At 40.8% G+C, this 27,981-nt stretch overlaps 1 protein-coding gene across 1 annotated transcript in view; it reads right to left on the bottom strand.

Annotated features, from left to right (window-relative positions):
• LOC124255102 overlaps nucleotides 1–24,165 on the bottom strand; it is a 28,638-nt gene extending 4,473 nt beyond the window's left edge. Inside the window, exons 1-4 of the mRNA XM_046688944.1 lie at nucleotides 23,726–24,165; nucleotides 13,773–13,923; nucleotides 12,338–12,663; nucleotides 11,676–11,851 (exon numbers count right to left, since the gene is read on the bottom strand). Of these exons, the coding sequence (XP_046544900.1) occupies nucleotides 11,676–11,851; nucleotides 12,338–12,663; nucleotides 13,773–13,923; nucleotides 23,726–23,797 (725 nt within the window). The 5' untranslated portion in view covers nucleotides 23,798–24,165. The remainder of the gene's footprint in view (nucleotides 1–11,675; nucleotides 11,852–12,337; nucleotides 12,664–13,772; nucleotides 13,924–23,725) is intronic.
• Between the last annotated feature and the right edge of the window lie 3,816 nt (nucleotides 24,166–27,981).

The raw sequence follows: 27,981 nt of genomic DNA, 5'->3' as shown, positions 1-27,981 counted from the left end.
CAGTTATATGACGGCTCTCGATAAGATAATCGAGGCTTTAGCAGACAATTCACTGGTTGACATGAGCATCGATGAAAGCGCTACGGGACATAGGACGGTCATCGATGCACTCATGCTGTTGATCACCGGATTGTCAGGTCCCGACTCGATTACACCATAGCGACCTGTCACCGTGGTAATATGTAGTCACGGCCATAATGCAATCGAATATAATCAGTACTGATCAATGTTTCCAGGGTACTAGTACTTATATTAGTACTTATCGAACTCAGTTTTCTGGACCACTGCATCCAGTGCACGTTAACATCAGACGAGTGTCATATAAGAAGATAGGGTGATGCATTTCTGATACTTGTCAATCGATCTAGGAATTCTAAGCACATGAAACACTGATGTTCGATACAGTGAGAGAATGGTCATTATACGTTTTAGCATCCTGTATTTAGGTCAAGTTGTGTCATGCCGTGTCAGTTTCAGTGAGTGAGTGAGTATGGGTTTACACATTTTTCAGCAATATTCCTTCAAACATCACGGCGTGGGACACCAGGAAAGACCTCCACACATTGTACACATGAGGATAGAACTGGGGTCCACAGCGTGACGAGTGAACGCTTTAACCACGAGGCTACCTCACAAAACCCCGTATCAGTTCAAACGAACTACTGCCCGTAAACCAATAATCATAATAAGTCTGAACAACGCTGGTACTCAAAAACATTAGGTTAGGATTAAATATTTTTAAAAATTGTTTTCCAAATTTAATCCTACCACGTATTATTTGACGTATCCCTACTCCCTTCACATAGGCGGGAGGATGATTTCGATCATTTCAACTATATCAGCTTTGTACGAGAAGAAAACAAACGTGACGCAAAAAACGGGCCACACTCACAAATATGTTACTGACGGTCATGGGAACATCAGTTACGTAGCTAAATCTGGGGTTCGAACCCACTTTTAACGGATCCTTGACGGCAGTGTATCCTCATCTCAGCACGTCAACCACTTTGCTATCCGAGACTGTTTTGCACAGGTGTGTAAACCCGTCCCATTCATCAATCTTATGATACATTCTACTCAGTGTTCTGTAGTACATGTAGGCATGTGCGTGTGTGCATGCTTGCTTGTGCGCACATGTGTGTGTGTGTGTGAGAGAGAGAGAGAGAGAGAGAGAGAGAGGGAGAGAGAGAGTGTGTGTGCGCGCCCAAGGTGTGTTTTGTAACATGTAAGTGAGGCTTACATACACGGATAAATGTTCAATACTCTATCACAACTTATATTTGATTTCGAGCATTAACAAATCAGTACAATACAGTCCGCTACTCTACAGTAGTAACGAACTCACATGGACCACAACATTTAGTTCGTTATAACCGCAGTTTGTTATGAACCTTTCGACTAAAATATATAGACCAGAAATGGGCTCCCCACGTGGGCATCGAACCCGGACCTTCGTTGTGACGAGCGATCGCTTCAGCCACTGCTGGTTACCCATACGCCTTTATATGAATTAAACTCACCCATGCAGCAATTCTCTTTCTTTGACGATCACAGATTCGCATGATTGACAAACAAGATTTTCTGCGATTGCTACCTGCTTTTTTAGATATGTTGCTATGGCATCATTAAATTGGCTCCGACTTGCAGAGCTATTATAAAAAATATCAATGTAATTTGCATCTGAAAACCTTGTGACAACCTACTTGACGAGTCCATGATTACACACAGACACAAGTGTTTCGTTTCTGGGCGTGGCAAAGTAGTATCATCATGTTTCCGTATCCTGTGTAAATATATGACAAAGGATGAAATCTATATTCATCGTGGATACAAAAGACTTTTCCATCACTTGTGTTTGTAAATACAGTCTCTACCTCAAACACTCTACCATGCGGCGTGTGTACACAATACAAGTCGATAACTTTCTTAACAGGTTTGCTTAAACACCGCAAAGAGAAACTGAACAGTCGATAAATCGTTTGTCTCGCCTAAGGCGATGTTAGAGCTTGGTTTAAGTACAAGAGGTAGCTATCCACAATGTGAAATATATCCCAACTACTTGTCGCTGCTTATAAACGTCATGTCCTGTATTTCAGATGAATCAATGTTTATCGGCGAGGTGAACTGAATTGTGACACTTAGGTGAAATCCACAATTGGGTCAGCACACCGCAATTTCTACCAGATCATCATCAGATTGATCTGGGATTCGAACCCCCGACTATCCAGATACCTAAGGAACACCTCACCACTAGTTGTAGTGCTATGCCTTGTCTTTTCTATATTTTCAATAGCTGCGACTGAGTGAGTATGGTTAAAGCCGCTTTTAGCAATATTCCAGCAATATCACTGCGGGGTACACCAGAAATAGGCTTCACGCATTGTACCCATATGGGAATCGAACCCGTCTTAGGTGTGACGAGCGAACGCTTTAACCACTAGGCCACCCCACCGCCCCCGCTGAGACTGATATATGTACCGAAAACTCCTTTCAGAATGACCCCTGATTCAAGCATAATGCTTGTTATGTATAACATAGAATATCAATAAATCTATTAGTTTTATATGTCCTGTTTAAAACGAAACTACAGTTCTTGAGAAGTGAGGCGTTAAATATTGTATCTGGTACTGAGGGTTCTGCTTTCAACATCCAACTGTACATCGTCGGTATTCCGCGTTCAGTACATCGGCCAGCTTTCACATCTTAAATTTTACCATCCTTACTGTAACCGATTATGAGTATTGACTAGATCTCTAACACATTATTGATTACACACTCGTACCGTATTAATAATTCAATAGTGAAGGAATTGTCCATTCGGCTTCAAAAGGCCGTATAATACCATCTGAAATGTATTGGATTTTCTTTAAGGACACCGCCAATAGGTCAGAAGGTGTGTGGGGTTTTGTGTGTGTGCGAGTGTGGTTGGACGTGTGCGCGTGTGGTTGGACGTGTGCGTGTGTGTGCGAGTGTGGTTGGACGTGTGCGTGTGCCTGTGCGAATGAGTATTCAACAGGTATCTACGCGCAAAACAAGTTTCACTCGGGGTACCTGAAATGAATCAAACCCTAATGTATGCCGAGGCGAGTTAACACTTTAACCACTAAGCTAAGCAATGACAAGCACTGGTCAGAGATTGGTATATATAAATGAGCATAGCTTACAAAAATGTTTACAGAGTTTTTATACGTTTATCCCATGGTAACGCATAACAAATAATAACGACACTTGCGTGGTTGGCTAATACGTTCACGATCATAATGAAGCATGCATGATATATGTAATGTATAATTTTTAAAATTATACCTGTGTAATTAATTTTTTAAGACTGTAACATGTAAACACCAGATGTGTTCAAATACACGTGGTTAGGAAGTGAATGTAACACATAAAAGTACTTCATTCTTATCAATGCGTGTCAGGATAAAAGGATACACTTGTATAAGTGTGTATCTCCGTATATAGACTGATATACTTCGATGCACGTGTATAAGTGCCCTGTAAAGTTTTGTATCACCGGATATTAACTAGTTATATCCTTCATGCCCTAAATCTCTGCCTTGCCGTACCTGCACAAGTTCCTTATAATGTATGGACCATGTTGTACATAGGGCTGATAGCCCACACCACTGTACCGAAATAAAGAATATATATAAAAAATGGATATTAATGCTCGAAGTTCAGACTATGGATATGCTGCAAAATGTGCCGTTACCAAATAGTTTGGCTGTGGCAAGTCGATACATTAAGTCCTGCTACCTTTTGAAAATGGCCAAACATAAAGAAATGTTCAGTTGCAAGATTATTGCAGATTATTGTTTGGACTGAATAACCCATATTTCATCAACAGTCATAAATCGTTGCAAAAACCTTTCTGGATCAGTTTCCAACGCAAGACAGGGTGTGCCTGGTGCCATTTTCATGTCAGAAAGCTAACTCTTTCTCCATAAAATAAGATTATGTGACAACGGAGCGTACTCTCTCCTTGGAAATGTCTACTGAATATTTGATATTATTATGTGAGGCAAAGTACGCATCAAATGGCCTTCGTTCAATGTTCAATGACGTCATAAAAACAGTCGAATGGCAATCTCAGATCTCTTGGGAGCAACTAGCTTTTCCCATATGTAAGGCGTAAGAAGGACATCACATTACCATTACCATAACAATGGAATAATAATGCAAATTACCACATGGTGTCATTCGGAGTGGTATCGTTATTGCAGGGATGTGGTGTATATTGCACTCATATGCATTGCTTATTGAAGCTTAACACTACCGTGTTTGTAAGTCTAGTATGTCAGTGCCATTGTGTCCTAGAGAGTAGGCTTTGAAACTTGAGAGTTTTCTTGAGCAGAAAAAGTGTTTAAAGACTGGACTCAAATAACGAGAACAACAAATAGAAATACTGGTAAGCGAGGATTTAACCCCCTTGCATTGCCAGGATCCGACGATACTGGGTTCGATAAACACTTCAAACAGTGGGAATGCAGCACCTGAGCTTTACAGATCATTTTCACAACATAAGTATTATTGGTAGAATTGTTGTTTTATTTCATTCAATCATCGTAGTCGTAGTAGTAGTAGTAGTAGTAGTAGTAGTAGTAGTAGTAGTAGTAGTAGTAGTAGTAGTAGTAGTAGTAGTAGTAGTAGTGATTGTGGTATTAGTTTGTGCAGAAACGGGGCGGTGGGGTAGCCTAGTGTTTAAAGCGTTCGCTCGTCACGCCGAAGACCCGGGTTCGATTCCCCACATGGGTACAATGTGTGAAGCCCCTTTCTGGTGTCCCCCGCCGTGATATTGCTGGAATATTGCTAAAAACAATACTCACTCAGTCATTGTGCAGAAACAGTCCTCTATCTTCCAGTGACGGAGAAGTGGTTAAGCATGCTCACGTTTTATCTTCCCAGTTTTACATCTCTATACAAAGGGAATAACGTTCTGGACGAATGTTCGACATTGTGTTTCTATCATCGGTAGATTTATTAGCGGTTAACTCGTGAGCCATGAATGTATAAACCAATCGTTGTCTTTGGATTCCAAGTAAATCTGCCTGATGATATTCCAGTTTGTTACGAAACATGTGCTTCTACATAAAGGTGATCTTAACGATATCGTCTATGTAGTTTCTATTACTCGACGTTAAATATACATTAATTCAGACGTTTGGAGATCCATTATCACAAAGAGTGCGTTTTAAAATACATTTTCACTAGCTGTAATACCACTCTGACATTTTACCTTAACAATTAGATCCAGATAAATCTAGTTATATTCTGTTTGAAATTACACAAGAGGTTTGGCTATTTGTTGTTTTTCAACACCTTTGAATGTACATGAACCATGCTGAAACCCATGGCCATGTGGGCTGTCATGTGACGAGAAGACAGACATTGCCAGTTACGTTTTTCTACAACAGATGGACACGAATTTCATTATCTCTAGATGTGAACTTATTCTCCAATCATGATTCTTCTTATAGAATAAAACAATATAACAATATAAATCAGTTTAAAACGTATTAATTATTCAAAGCGAGAAACGATGTGGCTTTATGAAATCTGACAAAATGTTTTGTGCAACGTGCATTTTATAACATGATTAAAAAAAAAAATCAAACATAATTTTGCCTTCCTCTGCAATAATTATAAAATTTGTACAAATGGTATATGTCATGTACTACCGTCGATAGTTTGGAGAATATATTTGATTGACAAACTGACAGATGAATACATGGTGGAGCAAACTGAAGCAGATCGAGCCTCACTCTTCAGGCCACCGAGTCAGAGGTGAGGTGAGGTGAGGTGAAATTGGGTTGAACGTCGTGCTTGAGAATATTTCGCTCATATGACGACGTGCATGCGTGTGTATGTGTATGTGCGGCTGCTTGTACTAGCCCAGACTTAAGCTGGTTTTATAGTGCTAGCCCACTGAGATACCATGCCACAGTGAAGTATGAATACCTCACTCAGACACATTATACTGACTCCGAGCCGACCAGTCCTTGTTGTACCCATGAATGCTGAGCGCCAGGCAGGAACCAACAAGTACCATATTTTAACGTCTTTGGTATGACGCGGTCGGGGATCGAATCCGCGACCTTCCGCTCTCCGGGCGGACGCTCTAACCACTACACACCGAGTCAGAACACGCAGTCTGATAATAGACCCAGTATAGTATTAACCCGTGGCGTATTATAGAGAACACCTTTAATCAAGAAACCCAAGATTGCAAACATTTCTATTGATTCTGTGCCAGTCTAATGCACTAACTGTGTTTTAACTCAGCTCGTATGTTGTGGATTGGTCGTACACATTGGTACCTCTGACAAGCGAGCAGATTCCCCAACTCTCAGTTTAATATTTTGTTAACCCGGAAGATTATTGATTCGGATTATTGATACTTCCGAATATATTTAATCCGGAACATTGTAAATTCGTAACATTGATAATCAGGGTCCTTATTCTCCAACGTTCGTAGCCCTACGATCTTCTTAAGCCCATTCTTAACACATTGGCTACGATCAAAGTTAAGAATTCTTAGGGCTACGAACGTTCCGAGAATAAGGGCCCTGGAATACAAGTAATTCGGAACATAGTTGATCCGGAATATTACTAATTAGGAATATATTTAATTCCGAATATTGCTATTTCGGAATGTTATTATTTAGGAGTATTATAGAATCTGAATGTATATTGTTGCTCCCGAACATTATATATCGGACTAGTTCATCTGTAACACTACCGCGCTGAGTGGATGACTTTACAGTATAACAGTATAGTTGTTGTGTATCGTGGTAGAATGGATTATCTGAGACCGCTAATTCGCCTGGTGTCGGTCCACTGCCGGGTTTGGCGTGTCACCACCCACTAGACACAGCGTAGGGAAATACATGCATCAGTAGAACTGCATGTGACATAAAAGCTTGGTATTGATTATCAACTGCAGTGCAGCCATGCCCGAACTCTTGCAGTGTAAGTCGCCGATCCAACACGCTAGGCAGTAGATTTATTCCTGGGGAATATTGACCAATTTATTTTATCTCCTTTACCAATGGCACTATGTCAACATTGAATATATCTACAGACATATTTTCGGGATGATTCAAGGAAGCGACAATGGATCCTGCTCCGTCTAAATGATGACTGACAATAGTTATCTTCGATCCTCCTCTTACAAAGGTTTCCAAGGGTTAAATCCCGCGGATCGATGCGTGACGTCATCGGGCAATTACTTAGAGTTGTTATTTCGCGCAGGTGTTTGTGTGACAAGACACATAACAACCTGTCAAGGATGACAGCGTACAATAAACAACCATTTTTTATCGGAATCATCGTTGTCATGGTTACAAGAATGAGGATGAGTCCGGGTATGTTTAACCGTGGTTGTGACTTATACATCAAATTGCAAGACCTGAGGACATGCAGGAGTGTCGTCTACACCCTTTTTTAGTTTTTACAAATATTTCTTTCCTCACAATTCTTGCACCCCGTATTAATACTCATGTAATGCCTCACACCAGATACCCAATGGCTATGTTACTGACTGTGTGTTCATCCACTAAACGGTACATATGTACTCAGGAGCGGTGGAGTAGGTTAGTGGTTAAAGAGTTCGCTCGCTTACCAGAAAGTCCAGGTTCGATTCCCCATATGGGAACAATGTCTGAAGCCCATTTCGTGTCCGCAGCTTTGACATTCCTGGCATATTGCTAAAGCTGCTATAAACCAAACACACTCACATGTATACTCAGAGTTCGAATCCCAGAATCTCCCTGATAATGCCTCTTGACTTGTCGGTGCAATTCTTCCCCTCATGTTACAAGTGGTAAACGTCCTGGACATGCATCACTTAGGTCGATTGCCTTATGTCGACACATCATTATATAACCGAAATACTGATCAAACAGGCGACAAACCTCTCACTCAGCAACCTCTGATGCTGAGAGGGGCGGTGGAGTAGTCGTAGTAGTAGTAGTAGTAGTAGTAGTAGTAGTAGTAGTAGTAGTAGCAGTAGTAGTAGTAGTAGTAGTGATTGTGGTATTAGTTTGTGCAGAAACGGGGCGGTGGGGTAGCCTAGTGTTTAAAGCGTTCGCTCGTCACGCTGAAGACCCGGGTTCGATTTACCATAAGGGTACAATGTGTGAAGCCCATTTCTGGTTACCGCCCCCCCCCCCGTGATATTACTGGAATATTGCTAAAAGTGGCGTAACACTAAACTCACTCACTCACTCTGATGTAGACTAATGCTTAGTCTCTGAATATATATAATTTTGACAGTAACAAACAAGCCCATTTAAATTGAAAAGGAGCCCCAGGGAGACCAGAGATTCAGAACCTGAGGAATTCTAGACTTGCTTTATTTAAGGCTTTAGCACTGCAGATAGGGCTTAGCAGTAGAGAAAATAATGTGGTTCAGGGACTGTGAGACAGACTAACGCTGATGCTGAGACTGATAATCTCTCTAAACGACCAATTCTTGGGGGACTCAAGACATCCAATTTCATTATTGTAGCAAACTATTTCGCAGTGAAGCATACCAAGAATAAACACTCGGTAACATTTTAATGATGCCATTGCATGTGGGTATATTTAAAATAACGATGTGTTTAACTACTGACTAAAACGTTAAACAAAAGTATAGGACAAAACCCTTAGTATTCAATCCAAATTCACTAAATATTTTATGTTCAAGAATCAATTTGACATTTCAGATCAAAGACATTTTACCAGTGAAAAACTAATATCGTTAATATAACATGTGAAACCTACTCACCCATAATACTTTAATTGGCATGCTTGTGTAGATATGTTTGTTTAAAGGTAATATTTAATGTTTGTGTTGTGGTATTCTCACATGTTTAAGAAACGGGCCGGTCTTGTTATATGTTTCTGTTAATTGAGTGGTCGAAGAAACCTAAGCTTTGTCCTTACACAGGAAGAAGGACGTCATCGAGCGGTACCAAAAGGCTTTAAGAACAAAACTAACACGTGATAACAATGGCATTTCTGCACACAACACCGGTGTTATAACTACTATATGTGACTTAACAAGGAAGGCCAAAAATAGCGCGGAAAGGAAAGATTCGGTTTGTGATAAAGCAGCGCTGGGAATTACCGCTCGATGACTACCTTTATTTATTCTGGGTCCTCGATCCAGTGTGGATTCAATTAGATCCTAGACTCAGGCTATAGAAATCTTCACCAACTTGAAAACATATTGAAAACATTGTTAGTTTGGTTGGTTTGTTTTTTTGTTGTTGTTTTTTTTCAGTAATCCGATGTATCAAACGACTTCGGTTGAGTCGAATCAGACATTTCTGTATTCTATCATGAGAAACATCGTCGAGGTACTATGACACGCAGTCAAAACACATACACACGCACGCACGCACGCACGCACACACAAATCATTTAAGACTGGGCATCAATTCTACATCTGAATCCTCACTACGATACATTTACATAAGCGAGTAAAGTTGTAGTGAACAAGTGACAGACCCGCTAATACCATGTAAATAACCTTGGGATCTAGTGCAATTCATTTACTATACAACCAAAACCAACATAAATACGCACAACAAAATCAGCGTTTGAAGAGTCACCAGGTACAAACAACCTTTAAGATGTAAGGTTTCTGTTACAGTAACATATACCCTATTTTGAAGACCAAGATTCAGTACTTAGCTTTCACTTAAATAGACAGGTCAAAAGTCACATAAAAGTCCATGTTTCACAGACTGACATCCCCCGCCCCCATCCTTCTGGTGTGAGGGATTTAAGGGTCATTTCAGTGGAAACTCTGGACTCAGCATTTTGCAAATAAAATCGTATTGGTGGACAATTTCTTCTCATTTGAAAATCATTATACTTCCTGAACAATGTCATATATATCATGCATTTGGCAGCCTCAAAGGGCCGACACAATGGGCTAACAGTGAGCTCCCTACACGAGTTGAACGTGCTTGTACATATCCTCTAAGGCTGTTGACGTGCTGGAGATCTGCGCGTTGTCATGGTTGGCAATCAATACAAAGACCTTCGTTCTCAAGTACCGGGGCACACATCAAGAGAGGATTTCCCTTATGACATGTCTGGTGAGGCGGTAATGTGACAGGTACCTGCATACACACACTTCACCTGTCGCGAGCTCTGACGTCAGGAACCCACTCAGCAGTTGATTCGTATTAATTGCTTCTGGGTCCGCGGATATGGTCGTGACTTTTCATGTGTCTTGAATGATCTCATTTTCATACAGAAGTGAGTTATTCTACATAATGTTCCTGTTTTCCTAATATTAGCGACCGACAATATTTTTAAGGGTTTCATATGAAGATTGAAAGGTGTGTGTTTTTCAATTATTTTTATTTCGAGTACTTCCTTGTATTGTTTTCTTGTGTTTTGTGGGTTGTTTGTCTTTAGGTTTTTGCTTTTATTTTGTTTATGTTTCTTGGGGCTTTGTTTGTTTGTTTAAGGTGAAGAAGTGGGGTCTATGGTTTTGGGTTTGTTTTTTTGTGTGTGACTTTTTTAGTGAGTTTAACACGCTTCGAAATATGTTTCAATATGACTACGGCATGTCAGGTTGATGTGGTAGGCACGTCGGAAGTGAGGCAGGTCCAAGATGCTGTGGTTTCTGGCCATTTGACACTGTCTTGGTCTGCAGTATTGCTAACCTCACACACTACCTAGGTCTGTAGGACTTGAAACCTCACACACTACCTAGGTCTGTAGGACTTGAAACCTCAGACACTACCTAGGTCTGCAAGATTTCTAACCTCAGACAATGCCTAGGTCTGCAAAATTTGTAACCTCAGACACCGCCTAGGTCTGCAAGATTAGGTACCTCAGACACTGCCTAGGTCTGCAAGATTTGTAACCTCAGACACTGCCTAGGTCTGCATGATTTGGTACCTCAGACACTGCCTAGGTCTGCAAGATATGGTACCTCAGACACTGCCTAGGTCTGCAAAATTTGTAACCTTAGACATTGCCTAGGTCTGCAAGATTTGGTACCTCAGACATTGCCTAGGTCTACAAGATTTGGTACATCGGACATTGCCTAGGTCTGCAAGATTTGGTACCTCAGACACTGCCTAGGTCTGCAAGATTTGGTACCTCAGACACTGCCTAGGTCTGCAAGATTTGGTACCTCAGACACTACCTAGGTCTGCAAGATTTGGTACCTCAGACACTGCCTAGGTCTGCAAGATTTGGTACCTCAGACACTGCCTAGGTCTGCAAGATTTGGTACCTCAGACATTGCCTAGGTCTGCAAGATTTGGTACCTCAGACACTACCTAGGTCTGCAAGATTTGGTACCTCAGACACTGCCTAGTTCTGCAAGATTTGGTACCTCAGACACTGCCTAGGTCTGCAAGGTTTGGTACCTCAGACACTGCCTAATTCTGCAAGATTTCTCACCCCTTACGCCCCGTCACGTACATTCTCTGTGACATTTGCCATCATTCTACATCTGCTGGCATTCTATAGCAACATATGGCATCAAACAGCAAACCATCAACCGACATCATCCTTCTCCCTAACGTCGTTACGATACAGCCAGCGCACCATGCAGTTTTCCTTAGGTATATTCTATTCATTCAGGAAGGAACAACTACATACTACTACTGGGAGGAGAGGGAGTAATGGTGGTGTTGGTGTAACGTTGCGCTACTTACATGCCGTCCATGGCGAGGCAGTCGTCCAGCAGCTGCATGGCTCTCATCATCCTGTCATCCTGCAACCGCCTCCTCTTGTTCTCCAGGTTCTCCTTCTGTCTCTCCCGCTCGTTCTCCATGTGGGTCTCTGTCTGCTCCAGGTCCGTCAACATGGCGCGGGCTTCGTGCATGTGTTTCTGTAAGCAGGAACAAGTCGGTACATAGTACTACATAGACTGCCCTATGCAAAACATACATGGGTGAGTGAGTGAGTTAGTGAGTGAGTGAGTTTAGTTTTACGCCGCTTTTAGCAATATTCCAGCAATATAAGGGCGGGGGACACCAGAAATGGGCTTCACACATTGTACCCATGTGGGCATCAAACCTGGGTCTTCGATGTGACAAGCGAACACTTTAACCACTAGGCTACCCGCCATTCCACACATACATGGAGTCAGCGTGTTATATGGATATTTTATAGAGATTCAATGAGAACATTGTACGCCTTGATAAGCTGACCATTATTGCCTGAAACGTGCATTTAATAAAATAAATAAAAATGTAAATTCGGAAATACGATAATCTAAACATATTAAAGGGGCGTTACTGCATACACTACAAGGAGCTGGGGTTTACAAGTTACGAGTTCGGGTTTCGCTGTACAAGGTCAAGGTCTTGCTCACCTGTTGTTCCTCGTCCGTAACAGGCCTGGCCGGAGATACCGATCTGATTCCATTTGGTGACACAGCTCTTCTCCCCATGCCGCCCATACCGCCCATCCCTCGCATTCCCCCCATGCCCACCATGCCGCCTGGGTGGGGAGATAGCGAGTCCATAGAGCTGGGGGACACATCCCCGGACTCGATCTGTCTCCTCCTCTCCATCCTCCTCCTGCGTTCCTCGTCATGCTGTTCCTCGTCCACGATCATCATCTCCGAAGGAGCTCGACTAGCTCGAGATGCTCGACTCATCCGACTGCGCCGATTCCTGCTACCATTCCGGCTTTCAGCTGAAAAGGATCGCGTTGTGTAAAACTATGTTTTTGGTTTGTTTGTTGTTTAACGCTATATGATGGAGTGATCGAGCGAATACTGCTTAACGCCGCATCCAGCAATATTCCAGCTATAGGCCGCATCCAGCAATCTTCCAGCTATATGATGGAGTGATCGAGCGAATACTGCTTAACGCCGCATCTGCAGTTATGCAAATATTCGCGACAAACAACATGATGGTTGTTTGTCAGTATGTGATTATTATTAACGGTCTCTCTTTTTATCAGGACCATCGTCGTCATCTTTGCTATTAACGATCTGTCTGCCTGTCTTTCTGTCATCATCATCATCATCACTATGAACAATCTGTCTTTTTTCTTGTATCAACGTCATCATTACTATTAACGATCTGTCTTTCTATTTCATCATCATCATCATTACTATTAACAATCTGTCTTTCTGTCTTGTATCATCGTCATCATAACTATTAACAATCTGTCTTTCTTTCTTGTATCATCGTCATCGTTACTATTAACGATCTGTCTTTCTTTCTTGTATCATCGTCATCATTACTATTAACAATCTGTCTTTCTTTCTTGTATCATCGTCATTATTACTATTAACAATCTGTCTTTCTTTCTTGTATCATCGTCATTATTACTATTAACAATCTGTCTTTCTTGTATCATCGTCACTAACTTAACAATCTGTCTTTCTTTCTTGTATCATCGTCATTATTACTATTAACAATCTGTCTTTCTTTCTTGTATCATCGTCATCATTACTATTAACAATCTGTCTTTCTTTCTTGTATCATCGTCATCATTACTATTAACAATCTGTCTTTCTTTCTTGTATCTTCATCATCATTACTATTAACGATCTGTCTTTCTTTCTTGTATCATCGTCATCATTACTATTAACGATCTGTCTTTCTTTCTTGTATCATCGTCATCATTACTATTAACGACCTGTCTTTCTTTCTTGTATCATCGTCATTATTACTATTAACTATCTGTCTTTATTTATGTTTCATCATCGTCATCGTCATCATTACTAAATTGATCAATTAGCTTTATTTTTTTTCGTCATCGTCATCATTATTATAACGTTAATCTATATTCACCATGTGCTCTTGATTCCGCTCTGAGTGCTGCAATGTCCATCTTGAACTGTTCAAACTCATCATTGATGTCAGCCCGGCACTCGGACAGCTGTGATGCCATCTCCCTGGAACTCTGCAGAGATTCCTCGATCATCTTCTCCAGGAAGATGCCCTGAAGGTTGAGAATGAAGACACATCAATGTATGTCATGATAGATAAAGAGATTTCATGCCATTGGCTAACCTAGTTAGCTTTTACTTGCATGTTCCCATAAACCAAAACTAAAGTAGGAAAAGGTTTACTGTTGTTTGTTTCCTGGTTGGTTGAGAAATATGATGTTAGCCTCAACACTGAATTACACAAAGTGCACAATCCGGTCATTTACGTTTATATATCTATAAAGGCAAAATATATTAACATCTGTTGGGGCTCGAGGGGTATCCCTAGGTCATCTTCCAGAGCAGCATATTCATGGATGTCTGCGGTGTCTCCTACAGAAGAGGTGCATCTTTTAATTTGCTTATATATTCTGATGTATTTATATTGTGTGTAGTTAGTTTGTTATTCGTGGCACTCGATCACGTTTCTGTACTTTAAGGCAGACCTAAAGATATATAAAGAGAGACGATTTCGCACAATATTTCTTGTAACGGTACTTTTCTATCCCTGTAAGCAATGCCATTCGTCCTCTTGTCCGTGAGGATAAGGGACCGTTCATAATTTATGGCTAGGGGGGATGATGATTTTTGGGGAGTAGCATGTACAATGTGAATGACCCCCCCCCAAAAAAAAATAATAATAATAAATAAATAAATAAATAAAAATAATAATTTATGTACAAAATAAGTGACCCCCTGCATGTCATGTACAAAATGAATGACCCCCTCCCTACCCATAATTTCTAAGCATAATTTTAAACATATTTTATGAACAAAATTGCTGACAACACCCACCCCCACCCCTGTTCGTGTGTACAAAATTGCTGACCCCCTAGCTCGCCAGAACAAAATGGATGTCCCCTCCTTAAAATCATTATCACCCCCCGTAGCCATAAATTATGAACGGTCCCTAAATTGAAAGGTATGCCTTATATGAACTCTGTCAGAGCCACACATCATGTGATCTTCTGTGATTTCAGAACACACCTGCGCTACAACGCAGGAGTTATAAACATGTGGTAGACAGCCTTCAGTTCCAGACATTTCATATTCAGAGTGAGTGAGTGAGTTAAAATTTAACGGCACATCGGCAATATTTCAGCCATATCGTGACGATTCATATTCAGAACAACCGGAAGTGTTGGAAACGTTCTCCTCATGTAAGTCGTGAATGACAGTGTTTTCATTTCACACAGAAATGTACTGGATAGACCGTCAGCCCGGAAAGTTGAATGTCAGTGGTTTAATCCCATTGGTAGTGTGATAGCAAGAGACATTATAACATATTGCTTTAAAATTCTTGCCTTGTCTGGAGTAGGAGAATGCTTGTATAATGTGCCGGAGTGAGGTATGACAACCTCATTTCACATAACCTTTTTACTACAACCGAATTATCTCTAGACGGGTGGTGGGGTAGCCTAGTGGTTAAAGCGTTCGCTCGTCACGCCGAAGCCCCGGGTTCAATTTCCCACATGGGTACAATGTGTGAAGCCCATTTCTGGTGTCCCCCGTCGTGATATTGCTGGAATATTGCTAAAAGCGGCGTAAAACCCAACTCACTCACTATTATCTCTAGACACCGTTATAGACGACGATTGGGCCATGGTTTCTAGTTAATCATGTTACTGTATATAGAGAGATTTCACAAAACGAAGGTTTTGCATTCGGTTAGTCTGTCATAAAGACCCTGAGATAACTATATCTGAAACAGCCAATGAAAGTCTGGATTGTGTGGCAAGTCCAACCTATCGCAGTTTCATGGGCATATGAAATTGAAGAAAGCCTTTGGTCTCTAGTTTATCATTGTTTATTGACACAAGTTAAGAAGTGTTTTTTCTGTAAAAGGTTAGGTGTTAGTGTAACACCAGTTCAGTGAGTGGTACTCTTCCATTTATACAAAATGACATGCACACTTATACTTCGAGAATGGTAAAATCGATCCATATTCTCAGTCAGTATTAAATTCGTGTATTCACCCACTGATAATGATTATAATATATTCATGAACTTTATCACCATCTTACCATCCGCACTTTTTAGAGAGATATTGTTTCCATGTCGAACCGACAAAACAGCTTTTTATTTGGCTGAGAAGAAGAGTGTTATACATTGTACACAAGAGACGCCAGGTAATGTTTGGTTGCATTTTCCAGTTGTACAACTCAATATAACACAATCATCATTGGCGTTCTGTCCCATCACTCAACTACTCAAGCAGCCCTAATCACACAAGAAAACTCGCGCAAATATTCCAATCGATCACAACAATAAAACTAAGCCACTTGTAAAGTTTAGTGTTTATATGTTTCCAAGACAACATGATGCAGAGGAGTTAGAGCTTGGTAAATATCGTTTTATAGGAGCAGCACGCCTGGGTATTTCAACAGCTCTAGCTCCATTAAGCATACTCCATCTGTGAGTGTTTGTAGAATCTGTTGAGTTCCAGGAACGGACAATACCTTACAACACTCGAACATGAAATCTGTCTTAAATGTGACAGCCACAAGACTAGTCGCTCACAATCACTATTACATATTAAAATAACGGGGTCAGATTGTACTTTTACCTGGAAAGGAATTTGAAAGCACCTTGTAATAATAATAATGTTTCCTTTGAATATCATCCAAACGTATTAATGTCTCGACTGTTTGGGACTATATGTCTGAGAGCAGATGTTGGTTCACGTAGCCTTTATCAATATTGAAGCAGTAGGTACCCTCTAAAGCAATTTAAAAACGCCCTTCTATTTTGAATGATATCCCTTACTAAACAAAATTATTTCGTCCACTCTACTTAAATTTGGAACATTTATCCACAAATTCCTATTATAAGGAGGCCTTTCGCATGACATTAAGAAAGCGGAAGAACTCGTCGGTTATGTATTCTCCTTCAACAGGCGACGAACTTCACTACCTTTTGCATCGTGAATATTACACGTCCTGAAGAAAACGATCTATTCCCTATTCAAACATATATCACGATTTATTTCGAGCGTGCTTAACCAGGGCCTCGTTCCATAAAGCGATCGTAGCGATATGATGATCGTAACTCCCATACTCTAACATAGACTTACGACTGTCGTAGCGCTATGATGATCGTAACTCCCATACTTTAACATAGACTTACGACTGTCGTAGCGCTACGATCGCTTTGGGGAACGGGGACCAGGTCAACATCCTGCCATTGTGATGGGTATATTTTTTACCAAAAGAACAATTTTCATGGTAATTCGTATGAATGTTGTTTCTGTGGAATAGCAGCTACACCAATGACATCTATATCTACATCGTCAACTTCATATTTTGAATGCTGAGTGGACTATCCGATCTAAATTGACACGTACAATTTACATACACACCAACACCCACATCTATGTCCACAACAACATCCACGCCGCCGACCACATCAACGGCACCACACACACACACACACACACACACACACACACACTCCGCAACCCTTGACGACGCCAACGTCTGCACCCAAAGCCGCGCCCATATCAGCATCCACATCCACATCCTCATCTACATCTGCAACGGAGTGCAATAATAACACAAGATCACGTTCAACTCGAGACGCTGTATGTTGTTTGTGTGTTACACTTGAACGGCTGTCCGCCCTTCTTAGCGGAGATCAACGGGTGCACAGTTTCGACTCAGTCACCTTGCCACAGTTATAGGACATGGAGGGATCAAGCAGGTGAGGCTATGGGTTGATTTCTGTGGCATTGGTGCGTTCGGAAACTGATAGTTTGTTCAATAACACATTTTCTTATTCTTGTTATTTAATTAAAGAAACGGTCAAGGGTTTGAACACTTTGGTAATAGTGTTTGTTTATTGTTTATTGTTTTTTTACACCGTTCTCAACACTTTTCCAGCAAGTGACGTCTATAAACAATCGAGTCTGGGCCAGACAATCCAGTGATTGACATCATGTGCAGCGGCCTAGGTAATTGGGGTACAATGACATGTGTCAACCACCCGATCCTGTTAGTTGCCTTTTACGACAAGCGTGGGTTACTGAAAACCAGTTCTAACCCGGATCTTCACAGCGAGTGTGTACGACGAATAGTTGTCATGTTCAACATATTGAAACGTTATCCCACGTCGTTAAAAAAATGTCGCAAGCGTGATTGTCAACACATGAAGGTAATTGTTAAATATATAATGTCTACAACAACATACTCCAGTCCACTTGTAATTCATGAGTACGTTTTAATTCTAAGTAGGTCGTTATTTCACAATTTCGTTATTTCTTCAGCAGCCAAAGCAGAAATCTTCAGAAGAAAAATTGTATCACCACAATATTGCCATTCATTTAAGAAATAATGAAATTGCAGATTTCACCGGACAAAACGCAAACTCATTGATCTGTGACATAAATGCGATTCAAATTTCATTACGACCTGAATGTCGTTGAAATCAATCAAGCCACGATAGATCAAACCAACAATATGTCAGCATCCGAATAAAACTGATCAGTCGACATCAATGCTGCTCTGATATATTGGTAATCAATGAATATGAATATATCATGACTACTATCTACAGGATAAAACATGAGATGGCTACATCCTCATTGAAATCAGTTGTGTAATCAGCCCACCTACTAGCCTTATCAGTCCACACATTGGTCTACCACTCGTTGATCTAACAAGTCCTCTTATAGGTCTTATCAGTCCACTCATTGGTCTAACAAGTCCACATACAAGCATAATCAGTCCACTCGTTGGTCTAACAAGTCCACTTATAGGTCTTATCAGTCCACACATTGGTCTACCACTCGTTGATCTAACAAGTCCACTTATAGGTCTTATCAGTCCACACATTGGTCTAACTAGTCCACTTACATTCCTAATCAGTCCAACATTGATCTAACAAGTCCACTTATAGGCCTAATCAGTCCACTCGTTGTTCTGACAAGTCCACTTATAGACCTAATCAGTCCACCTATTGATAGTACAAGTCCACTTATAGGCGTTATCAGTCCAGTCATAGGTCTAACAAGTCCACTTATAGGCGTTATCAGTCAACCCATTGGTCTAACAAGTCCACTTATAGGCGTTATCAGTCCACTCATTGGTCTAACAAGTCCACTTATAGGCCTAACCAGTCCACTCATTGGTCTAACAAGTCCACTTATAGGCCTAATCAGTCCACTCGTTGGTCTAACAAGTCCACTTATAGGCGTTATCAGTCAACTCATTGGTCTAACACTCACTGGTTAAACAGGTCCACTTATTGACCAATCAGTCCACTCGTTCGTTTAATCAGTCCGAACATAGTTTTAATCGGTCAGGTCAGTGGTTACTCAGTCCACACATTGGTTTAACAGTTCATCCACCGGTCGACAGCGCTGATGTTGTAGATGAAACAATGAAATGGTTATGATTGAACCGTAACAATTGCTTGTAATAAAACTCGCACGGTATTGCCTGTAGATAAGGTGTTGTGTTTCCCGTCTGTTGACATCGTATTGTTTATGTTTAATCAGAGCGGTGTAGGTCCAAATGGAGGTGGTTTAATTATCGGAATGCCTAAAGATTATAATAAAGAACTCAGTACTATATGCAAATTGATTGCATGGTCAAAAGGAACTGTCAACGGCGCACCACACCAACAGATGTATTATCTCGAAATGTACCAGTTATTGCCATTGATTTCTACTACCTCTGAGATGAAACAGATTGTGATAAATGAAGAGGGTTGTAGGGCTCTAGTTTCCTCCCACAGGTCTGGTGATGTAGGACTATTTGCAAAGCAGGTCTTTCAAGATTTACGAATTTGACAAGCAAGAGCTAAAAAGCGTGGTCATAAAACAAAATAATGTTTTCTAATTTGGTCGCCACGTCTCTTTCTTAGCAGTTTATGGCTGTGTTATTACCCTTGTTGAATATATTAAATAATTTCACAACATAAATACCGTAATAATTTTCCTGCTAAGCATATTAAAATGTTTGGAGGGGTATTCAGATGAGGCGTCTCCACACCCACTCGTATGAGCGAAAACAAACCACTGGTTGATTATATTCAGGGTGAATCGGGGATGTGATCGCGTGTTCGTCGGATCCTAATACCTAAAAGGGACGCTACTCTGTACAACAAATTACAATGCCTTTAACAACTTCAACAAACACAGAACTATATGTAGGTGATCTTTTTGTATATTCGTTTAACCCATCAACCATGATGAGAAATGAAATGTCCAATCGCCTGGCAAAACTATTCAGTAGTCACTGCAGTTGGCATCAGACATCTTCGAATACTGGGGTACGGGTAGTCTTGTCGGTCGTCAAAGGCGCTGAATGCCCTGCACAGAGTTGCGTCCCTTTGACACGGCAGAAACCGAGTTCGCTGCATTTCGTGTGTCTGTCAGCTCCCGACCACTGTTCAAGGGTTTCACCAAAGCGGTAAGTGTCTGCGACCTGCATCACTTCGGGCTTTGCCCCCACATTAAGCAGACACACCGTGATATGACTGGAATACATCGAAGTTAAACCAAGATCACCCACATCGATGTGGGCACTGTGGCATGTCACAGACGTGGGTGGAGAACAACAACCCAGTTATGCAATTGTGCGTCTGGTACTTCATTTGTTATGCAACATGGCCAGAGAAAGATCGTATGTTTATGTGGTGATAATGTTCCGTTCGGGCCACTTGATTAGGCAATTAGTTCTGTCATGAATTAGTTCTATTCAGTGAACGATGAAATAATTATTTGAGTAGGTGGCAGCATTCTCCCTTGAGTAGCATTACAGAATAAGGAGAACCATCCAGACGGTTGGGTTTACAGACTAGAAGAAACAGTACATAAAACGTTGTTTGTCCACATCAATACTCACGGTGGAGCATGCCCATCAACATCAAAGGATTTTCTTTCCTTTTTTCTGCTCTTTGTCTATTCTCTTTAAGTATTCTGTCTGTGCAAACCGAAGTTGAATAATTCGATTTAGGTGATAGGGATGTAAGGCGACTATCTTCAGATATACCTGTCACAGCTGACTGTATATGACGTCACTGATGACAATATCCCTAAGATCGGAGAAGGGCTAAGAGTGAGTGAGTGAGGCAGCTTTTAACAGTATGTCGATCATATCTACTAGTCAGTTTGAGATGGGCTGGGTGCACATAAAGCAAACATCGCTTAACCCTGCGCCTGTTGTTTCAGTTATTATAAACATCTACAAAACCGTATTTTGCCCAAGCTGTACTCCTTCATCGCCCCACTTGATGAAAGAATAATGAATATACTCAAAAACGTCGTGTGCTTCATTTAAACGTTGACATCCATTAATTTCCCTCCTTAAATATTTAGTTATTAGTCGATGGTTTTGTTTTGAATTGGTTTCCTTTAGCTGTATGTAAAGACGTCATTAGTTATATCTAGGTGGAATTGTGTTTACATTTCTACTTGTTTGCAAAAAGATGTAGTTGTAAATGCTACCAATCATTTCAAAAATTTCATCATTTCTGATCATGGAAACTTCTGTTCTCAGACATGTCTAACTGACTGCTATGCCAGCGGTTATTTCCTTTGTTCGGCTATTGTTCACAGTCAACCCATTCATGGTGGCTACGTTGGATGGTGATCTGAGATTGGTTCACCTCATCAGCTGAATCTAATGTGACAGTTTAATACAACTGCAGTGTCTGTTACTCCAGCCATCAAGTACATGGACTTGTACAGGATGGTGGCTTGACGACAACCTAAGCCCAAGGTACAAAACCTTTAAACATGTTATAAACAAAGTGGGTTAGTGGACAGTCGTTGCTGGGCTGACCAGTGGAAAGGTTCCGTGTACTCCGTCCATACTGGAAGATACCAATCAACGAAATGACAGGTGCGTGTTCAGCGTCAACTGTTCAGCTTTCGTTACCTTTGGTGTATTGACGGCAACTTGCAATTTAATTAATCACGAACTCAAAAGAAGTTAAAGGACTTCCGATTGTTTCAGATTAATCTGTCAAGGCTACGGCAGAATAATTACAGTCGTACTGAATACCGGGTTCTGTTTAACTTCTTTTGAACAATACACAAATGTGTCACTGTAGAGTAAGTGTTGTGTGGAATGGATGGCCCGGGTCGTGTTTGCAAAGCGATTTTAGTTCAGTTCATGTTAATGTATGGTAGTTACGGTAGTCATAGGACTAACATTGCTTTGTGATCACGATCCCATAATAAAACAACCGTAGGCCTACCAAGGGAACTAAAACACAGATTACCTTAAATTATAGGATAGAGCAGTTGTAGATCTAAAGTCGGTTTGTTGGGCCGGACCCTGGTCTAGGGTTTCCAATTTCCGGAGATATTTGTTACAAATCCTGTACTGATATTGGCCGAACAGTCATATCTTTTGCTGTTTGTCACTATTGCTATCAGGTTAACTAGCGCAAAGAAGTATTGTGGTCGAGCTACCAGATTTTATCTATAAATCTATACTTTCTCGACATGGTGCCAAAGCTAAAAACGTCTACCACAAAGAGATTACTGGATTCTTATGTCTAATTATAAAACTGATATCACATAAAGGAAGATAGCTCTGATAATGGATACATTAATATTTTCTAACGATTTTAAAAAGATGAAATCACTACCGATTTTTATACACGTATTGCCTTTTAGGATGATATCGATAAAACGTATCATCTATTGGTTCACTTAAAGTCGAGAATTAATGGATGTCAACTTGATTTTGAGGGACACGACGTTTCGGAGTATATTCTTACTACTTCACCAGGTGAATGATAGACACACTTTATTGGCTCACACTATATCCCTTTCCGTGGTAATAACAAAGAATGGTCGCATTGCTCTTCACTGTGTGTATGTGTATGGAGAGAAATACTGCCAGAAATAGTCATATACAATAAAACATAGACGCTAACAACTTCGTCAGTGACTGCAGATATCTTTGCTTCCTAGCGGATATCTATATAATCAAGAATGTAGCAAAAGAACCTGTTATTGGCCGATACAACATGAGATATAGCAATACAACATGAGATATAACAATACAACATGAGATATAGTAATACAACCTGACATGTCACAATATGACCGAACATAACATTACAAACTAACGGATACAACTTGACATATACCAATACACCCTGAAATATAACAATACAACCTAGCTTTTAACAATACAACCTAGAAAACTGCGAAATAACCGGACATACTAACTAGCTAATATAACTTGAGACAGCAAGACAACCTGACTTATAACAATACAACTGAATGTATCAATACAACCCTCCGGATACAACATAAACGATAGCAGTTCAATCTGACATTTAGCAATACAACCTTGCGGATACAACCTGACATGTAACAATACAACCTAGATTATACGTGTGAGACATACATGTATATGAGCCAAGGTTTAAGACGACAACGCCCTTTCTTTCATTGTTGATTTTATTTTCTGCTGAACGCTACCATCCATTCATATTGTTCCTTCTTTTGGGAGGGAAACGCGTTGTTCAAGTTCTTTAGCTGAAACTGTGTTCTAATCAAGATTTGTTATTGCTTAGGTATTTTACCTACATTATTCCCAACACCCCTCTGTGACACAATGTATATTTAAGGTGTTGTTATGAACGTCAACGAACCATCTCCCGGTAACCGGCGACTCTCTACCCAGAACAAACACATCAATCAATACATCCACACGACACAAAATGATCAGTGGTAAACACCTGCCGATGAAGTTGCATATTTGTAAGATATATTCCGACATATAACAAATATATCAACAAATAAACACGTCCATCTTGTACAAGGAGGGGAGGCAATGTCATCACGTGACTTACCCTCATTTCCTTGCTCAACATTTTGACTTTATCCTTGATCTTCTCATTCTGTAATATCTTTATCAAATCCATCTTGGCAATGTGTTTCTGAGATCCAATGTACAAAATCGCCTGTAAATTTCAAATCCGTTCAGTATCCAAAGAAGTTTCAAGTCCGATCTGCTCGTCTGTCGTCTGCCTCTGAGCTGTCCGTCTGCTCCGCCAAGTCGTCAACGTACCAAAGCGCTGTATGAAACGCACTGTCGCACTCCGAGTCTTTACAGGTGGGTAAACCGGTTTCTAATAACCATGTTTGTTAGCACTGAGTTGATGTAGTGAGCTACCCGACGATGCCAATTGATTTGGTAAACCGGTTTCAGTTCTTCGATCCACCCATCCGCTTCATTCTTGTGTCGTCTGGTTTGACGATCGACATGGGTTAATCGTGAGATTCTGTGGTGGTTTGTAGTATATTCTTATTGTGACACGTTGATCAATGTCCGGTATAATTTATTAATGTACTGGATTTGTGGCCCATTGCTTCTACTCTGCTACAGCTAGGGTGCTGCCATTGATGTGACAAGCCTGAACAAGGCACGGTGATACGACACATTAAGTGTCGGCAGACTCTCACAAGCGCTCAGCTCTCAGACATTCCGATCTTCTTTTATTTCAGGTTGGGGTAAACTAAACTGACGGTTATAGGAATAATAACAAAACATATTTTAAATATTTTAAGTATTTTAAATAGTGTCTAAAAAGAATGGTCGGTCAGTAGAGCCAAGAATGTGGTTTTTTTTACCATTTCGCTAAATTCTTTTCCACACTTTTTATGTAGTAAATCGAATTTCTTTTAGCTAATTCGTTGGATCCGTAACCCAGTAAATAAAGATTATGGATTAGCTATACAGAAGTAATAATAGATTGTCAAAGAAAATGCATGAAAAATATACTGTGGTTTTGACCCTTCTGGAATCAAAGGAATTTTAACCTACACAACAAAACATTGTTGAAACGTTTATTTAAAAACATTTAGGCTCTCAGTTTAAATCAAAAATACATTCGATTTTGCAACTAGCTGGTTAATTATGCAGAATCGTTTCTTTCCAGTCAATGTAAAGCACACTTATCGGGAGCAGTTGGACCGAATAACCTTCTGAGAGTCCCATGCATGAGAGCGAAGACATATGATGAAATGTTTATAAAGAAGAATAAGTGAACAATTCAGAAGGTTGTTCATTACATCTTCACATTCCTTGTCGGTTCACCCAGTGCAAATTGTCTCCCGATATGTATACAGACACAAGCAGAGTTGCATGGATACAGTGAGTGCGTCCGTGAGTGAGTGTTAACGCCGCTTTGACAGGTATTCAGGCTCGTGTCTTCCACAGGCCCTCGTGTCCTTGTGAGATTAAAGATTTAAAAAGAATATATAAAGATTTGAGATGACCCCCGACTCAATATATTTTTAATCTTTAATCCTCGCAAAGACACGAGGGCCTGTTGTGTCTTCGTGCGGTCTTTCCCTCACTATGGGAGAAACGCCGACAATATGTATGGCGCGAACAAAGCAGTGGTGAGCAACAGCATGAGCATCGTTGACAGGTGACAGGTATAAGTAGGCCTACTTATCTGGGATTCGAACCCACTCGATGGCCCGTTTCGGGAAGATGGGTAAGGTGAAGTGTACTGAACTGGTGCGGTAATACGTGCGTGGGTCTCCTTAGGAGTCAGGGCCAGGGGAGAACTGTGTCGTCTGTGAGGTGTCGAGTACATGTGTCACGTGAAGTATCGGATACCTGGTCGGGGACAACAGTCAAGTGATGAGTCAGGGTCATGGGTCACGTGACGAGTCGGGTCAAATTTGTAGTGGGGTACATGGCTACTACATGCGTCACGTGAAGTTTTGGGACCAGACAATCCAGTCATCAACAGCATGAGCATCGTTGAGTTACGATGACATGTGTCAATCAAGTCAGCAAGCCTTCCCGATGCCGTTAGTCTTCACGGGTGGCATGGGTCACGTGAAGTGTCGGCACATGTGTGAGGACACGAGTTGAGTGCATGTGTAGGACATGGCTGACTGACTGACTGAGTTTGGTTTTACGCCGTTTTTAGCAATATTCCAGCAACATCACGGCTGGGGACACCAGAAATGGGCTTCACACATTGTACCCATGTTGGGATTCGAACCCGGGTCTTCGGCGTGACGAGCCAACGTTTTAACCATTAGGCTACCCCACCGCCCCTTGTAGGACATGGAGCTGTGGAAGGAAAGTAGGGTGTTGGTCGTATACGTTTAGTAATACCACTTTGATAAACCCCATGAGCACGGGTATAGATCTGACAAACCCGATTCGAACCCACGATCATAGGTTTCTGGTGTGTCCAAGGGAAGCAACTCTGCACAGCGAACTACGACGCCATCTACGACTGTGGACTTTGTGGCTCCTTCAACCGACGAACTCTATGAAGTGAACGGTTTTAATTTAAGGCCAGCGTTCGGTATGCACACATATATCGACATTTGGTTGTTACACATTCTTGTACATTGTCAACAACAATGTCCACATCAGATTATGCAGCCTAACCTCGTGGGATCTTATCAAATCACTTAATAAGGTCAGCAATTCGCAGTGAACAGTAGCCTCTTTCATGAAATCCTTCATGTCCTTCGTTTTCATCTGATCCTCTATACTATCGCTAATAGCATAAATGAATATTTAACACAGTTCTTCAACGACCTTCCGAGAAGTTCCAACCAGTCAGAATGTTTAATGCCTACTTGTATGAACATAGACGTGGTATACAATTAGTCATTTTCCCATTGTACATGCTGATAGTTTACCGCAATAAAGAATTTATCTGTAAAATGTCGTTCCAAAGGTTTTTGCTCGTAGGGTTTGTTCGTAGTAATTATAAAACATGCAGCCCACCGGTAACATTCATGAATGCAACTTGAGAAGTCATAAAGGTCACTAATTTCTCAAAATTTCATTGTTTTAAAATATTTATTGCATGGTAAATTTTCAAATGATCTCAAGGTACCAAAATATTAAATGAAGCCATTTCCCGCAAGACAAAAGGACGACTTCGCTACACTCGCTGGAAACCATTCTTTGGCCATACTTAAAATTAAAACTACGTGTTATTAGGTTATATTTAATACATGCAGGGTGAATGGTAAATACGACTAGAACTGGTTTTCCTCACATACCACTTCTAATGGACATCCTTGTTGATACGAACCATGTCCCAGACTGGTTAAGAAACACCACCCGTGAGGCTGACAAACATATTCACCCAAGATGTATTACGTTTTTTGTGTTATAAGGGCAGTGGGGTAGCCTAATGGTCAAAGCATCACGCCACGCCGAAGACCAGGGTTCGATTTCCCACATAGGTACCATGTGTACCATGTGTGAAGCCCATTTCTGGTGTCCCCGCCGTAATATTGCTAGAATATTGCTAAAAGCGGCCTAAAACCATACTCAATCATTGTTGTGTTATAGTTCTACATGCATAACTATAAACGAGTACCTGTCAGATACCGTGGCCACTACGAGTGTATTTCAAAACATACATAATAGGTATTTGTATAGGCTGACATTTGATATAATAAAACAACACAGAGTACCAAATATTCATGATACGGGGTGCGGCTGTATGGGTATTTATCAGTGATATCGACAAAGGGTGTAATGAAAAAGATACTTCCACTTAGCTGATATTTCTTCTCTTTCAGGAATCCTCGCTTGTCATGGCAGCAGAAAACGCCATCTATTGTATCATGACGTCATGGCATAGAAGAGTGAAGTCATGACTCACAGCTGTGCTGAAACAAATATTGAAGACACTGGGGCTCCTTTCACGAAGCAACCTTTACTAAGGTTAACCTTAACTCCCATTCTTAAACATTGCACTAAGGCTACCTTAGTGACTTACGATCACCTTAGTGCTTCGTGAAAGGAGGCCCTGTAAGGTCGGTACATCCGAACATCCAAACTGAAAGTTATTCTACTGATTGTTGCCAGGGGCGGATACAGCTGTTTGAGAAAGTGGGGGTGCACACTTAATTTTCACGAGAGTTCCAATGGTCATTTAATAAACTTTCATGTTCGCATGTTACTTCAAAAAATTCATTTCCGACTGGTGTAAAATGTTTAAATAAACATTTCTGTATCCCCCACCGTGATATTGCATAAAAGCAGCGTAAAACAATTCAATCGCTCACTCTTACATTATGCCACTTCCTTTTTTGCTACCATTCAACTGGT

This window comes from Haliotis rubra, unplaced genomic scaffold (assembly GCF_003918875.1).
Source record: "Haliotis rubra isolate DU_JTF1 unplaced genomic scaffold, ASM391887v1 Scf592, whole genome shotgun sequence".
NCBI classification, from domain to species: domain Eukaryota; kingdom Metazoa; phylum Mollusca; class Gastropoda; order Lepetellida; family Haliotidae; genus Haliotis; species Haliotis rubra.
Note: the sequence above shows the minus strand (reverse complement) of the source record. Positions and strands in the feature narration are given on the sequence as shown.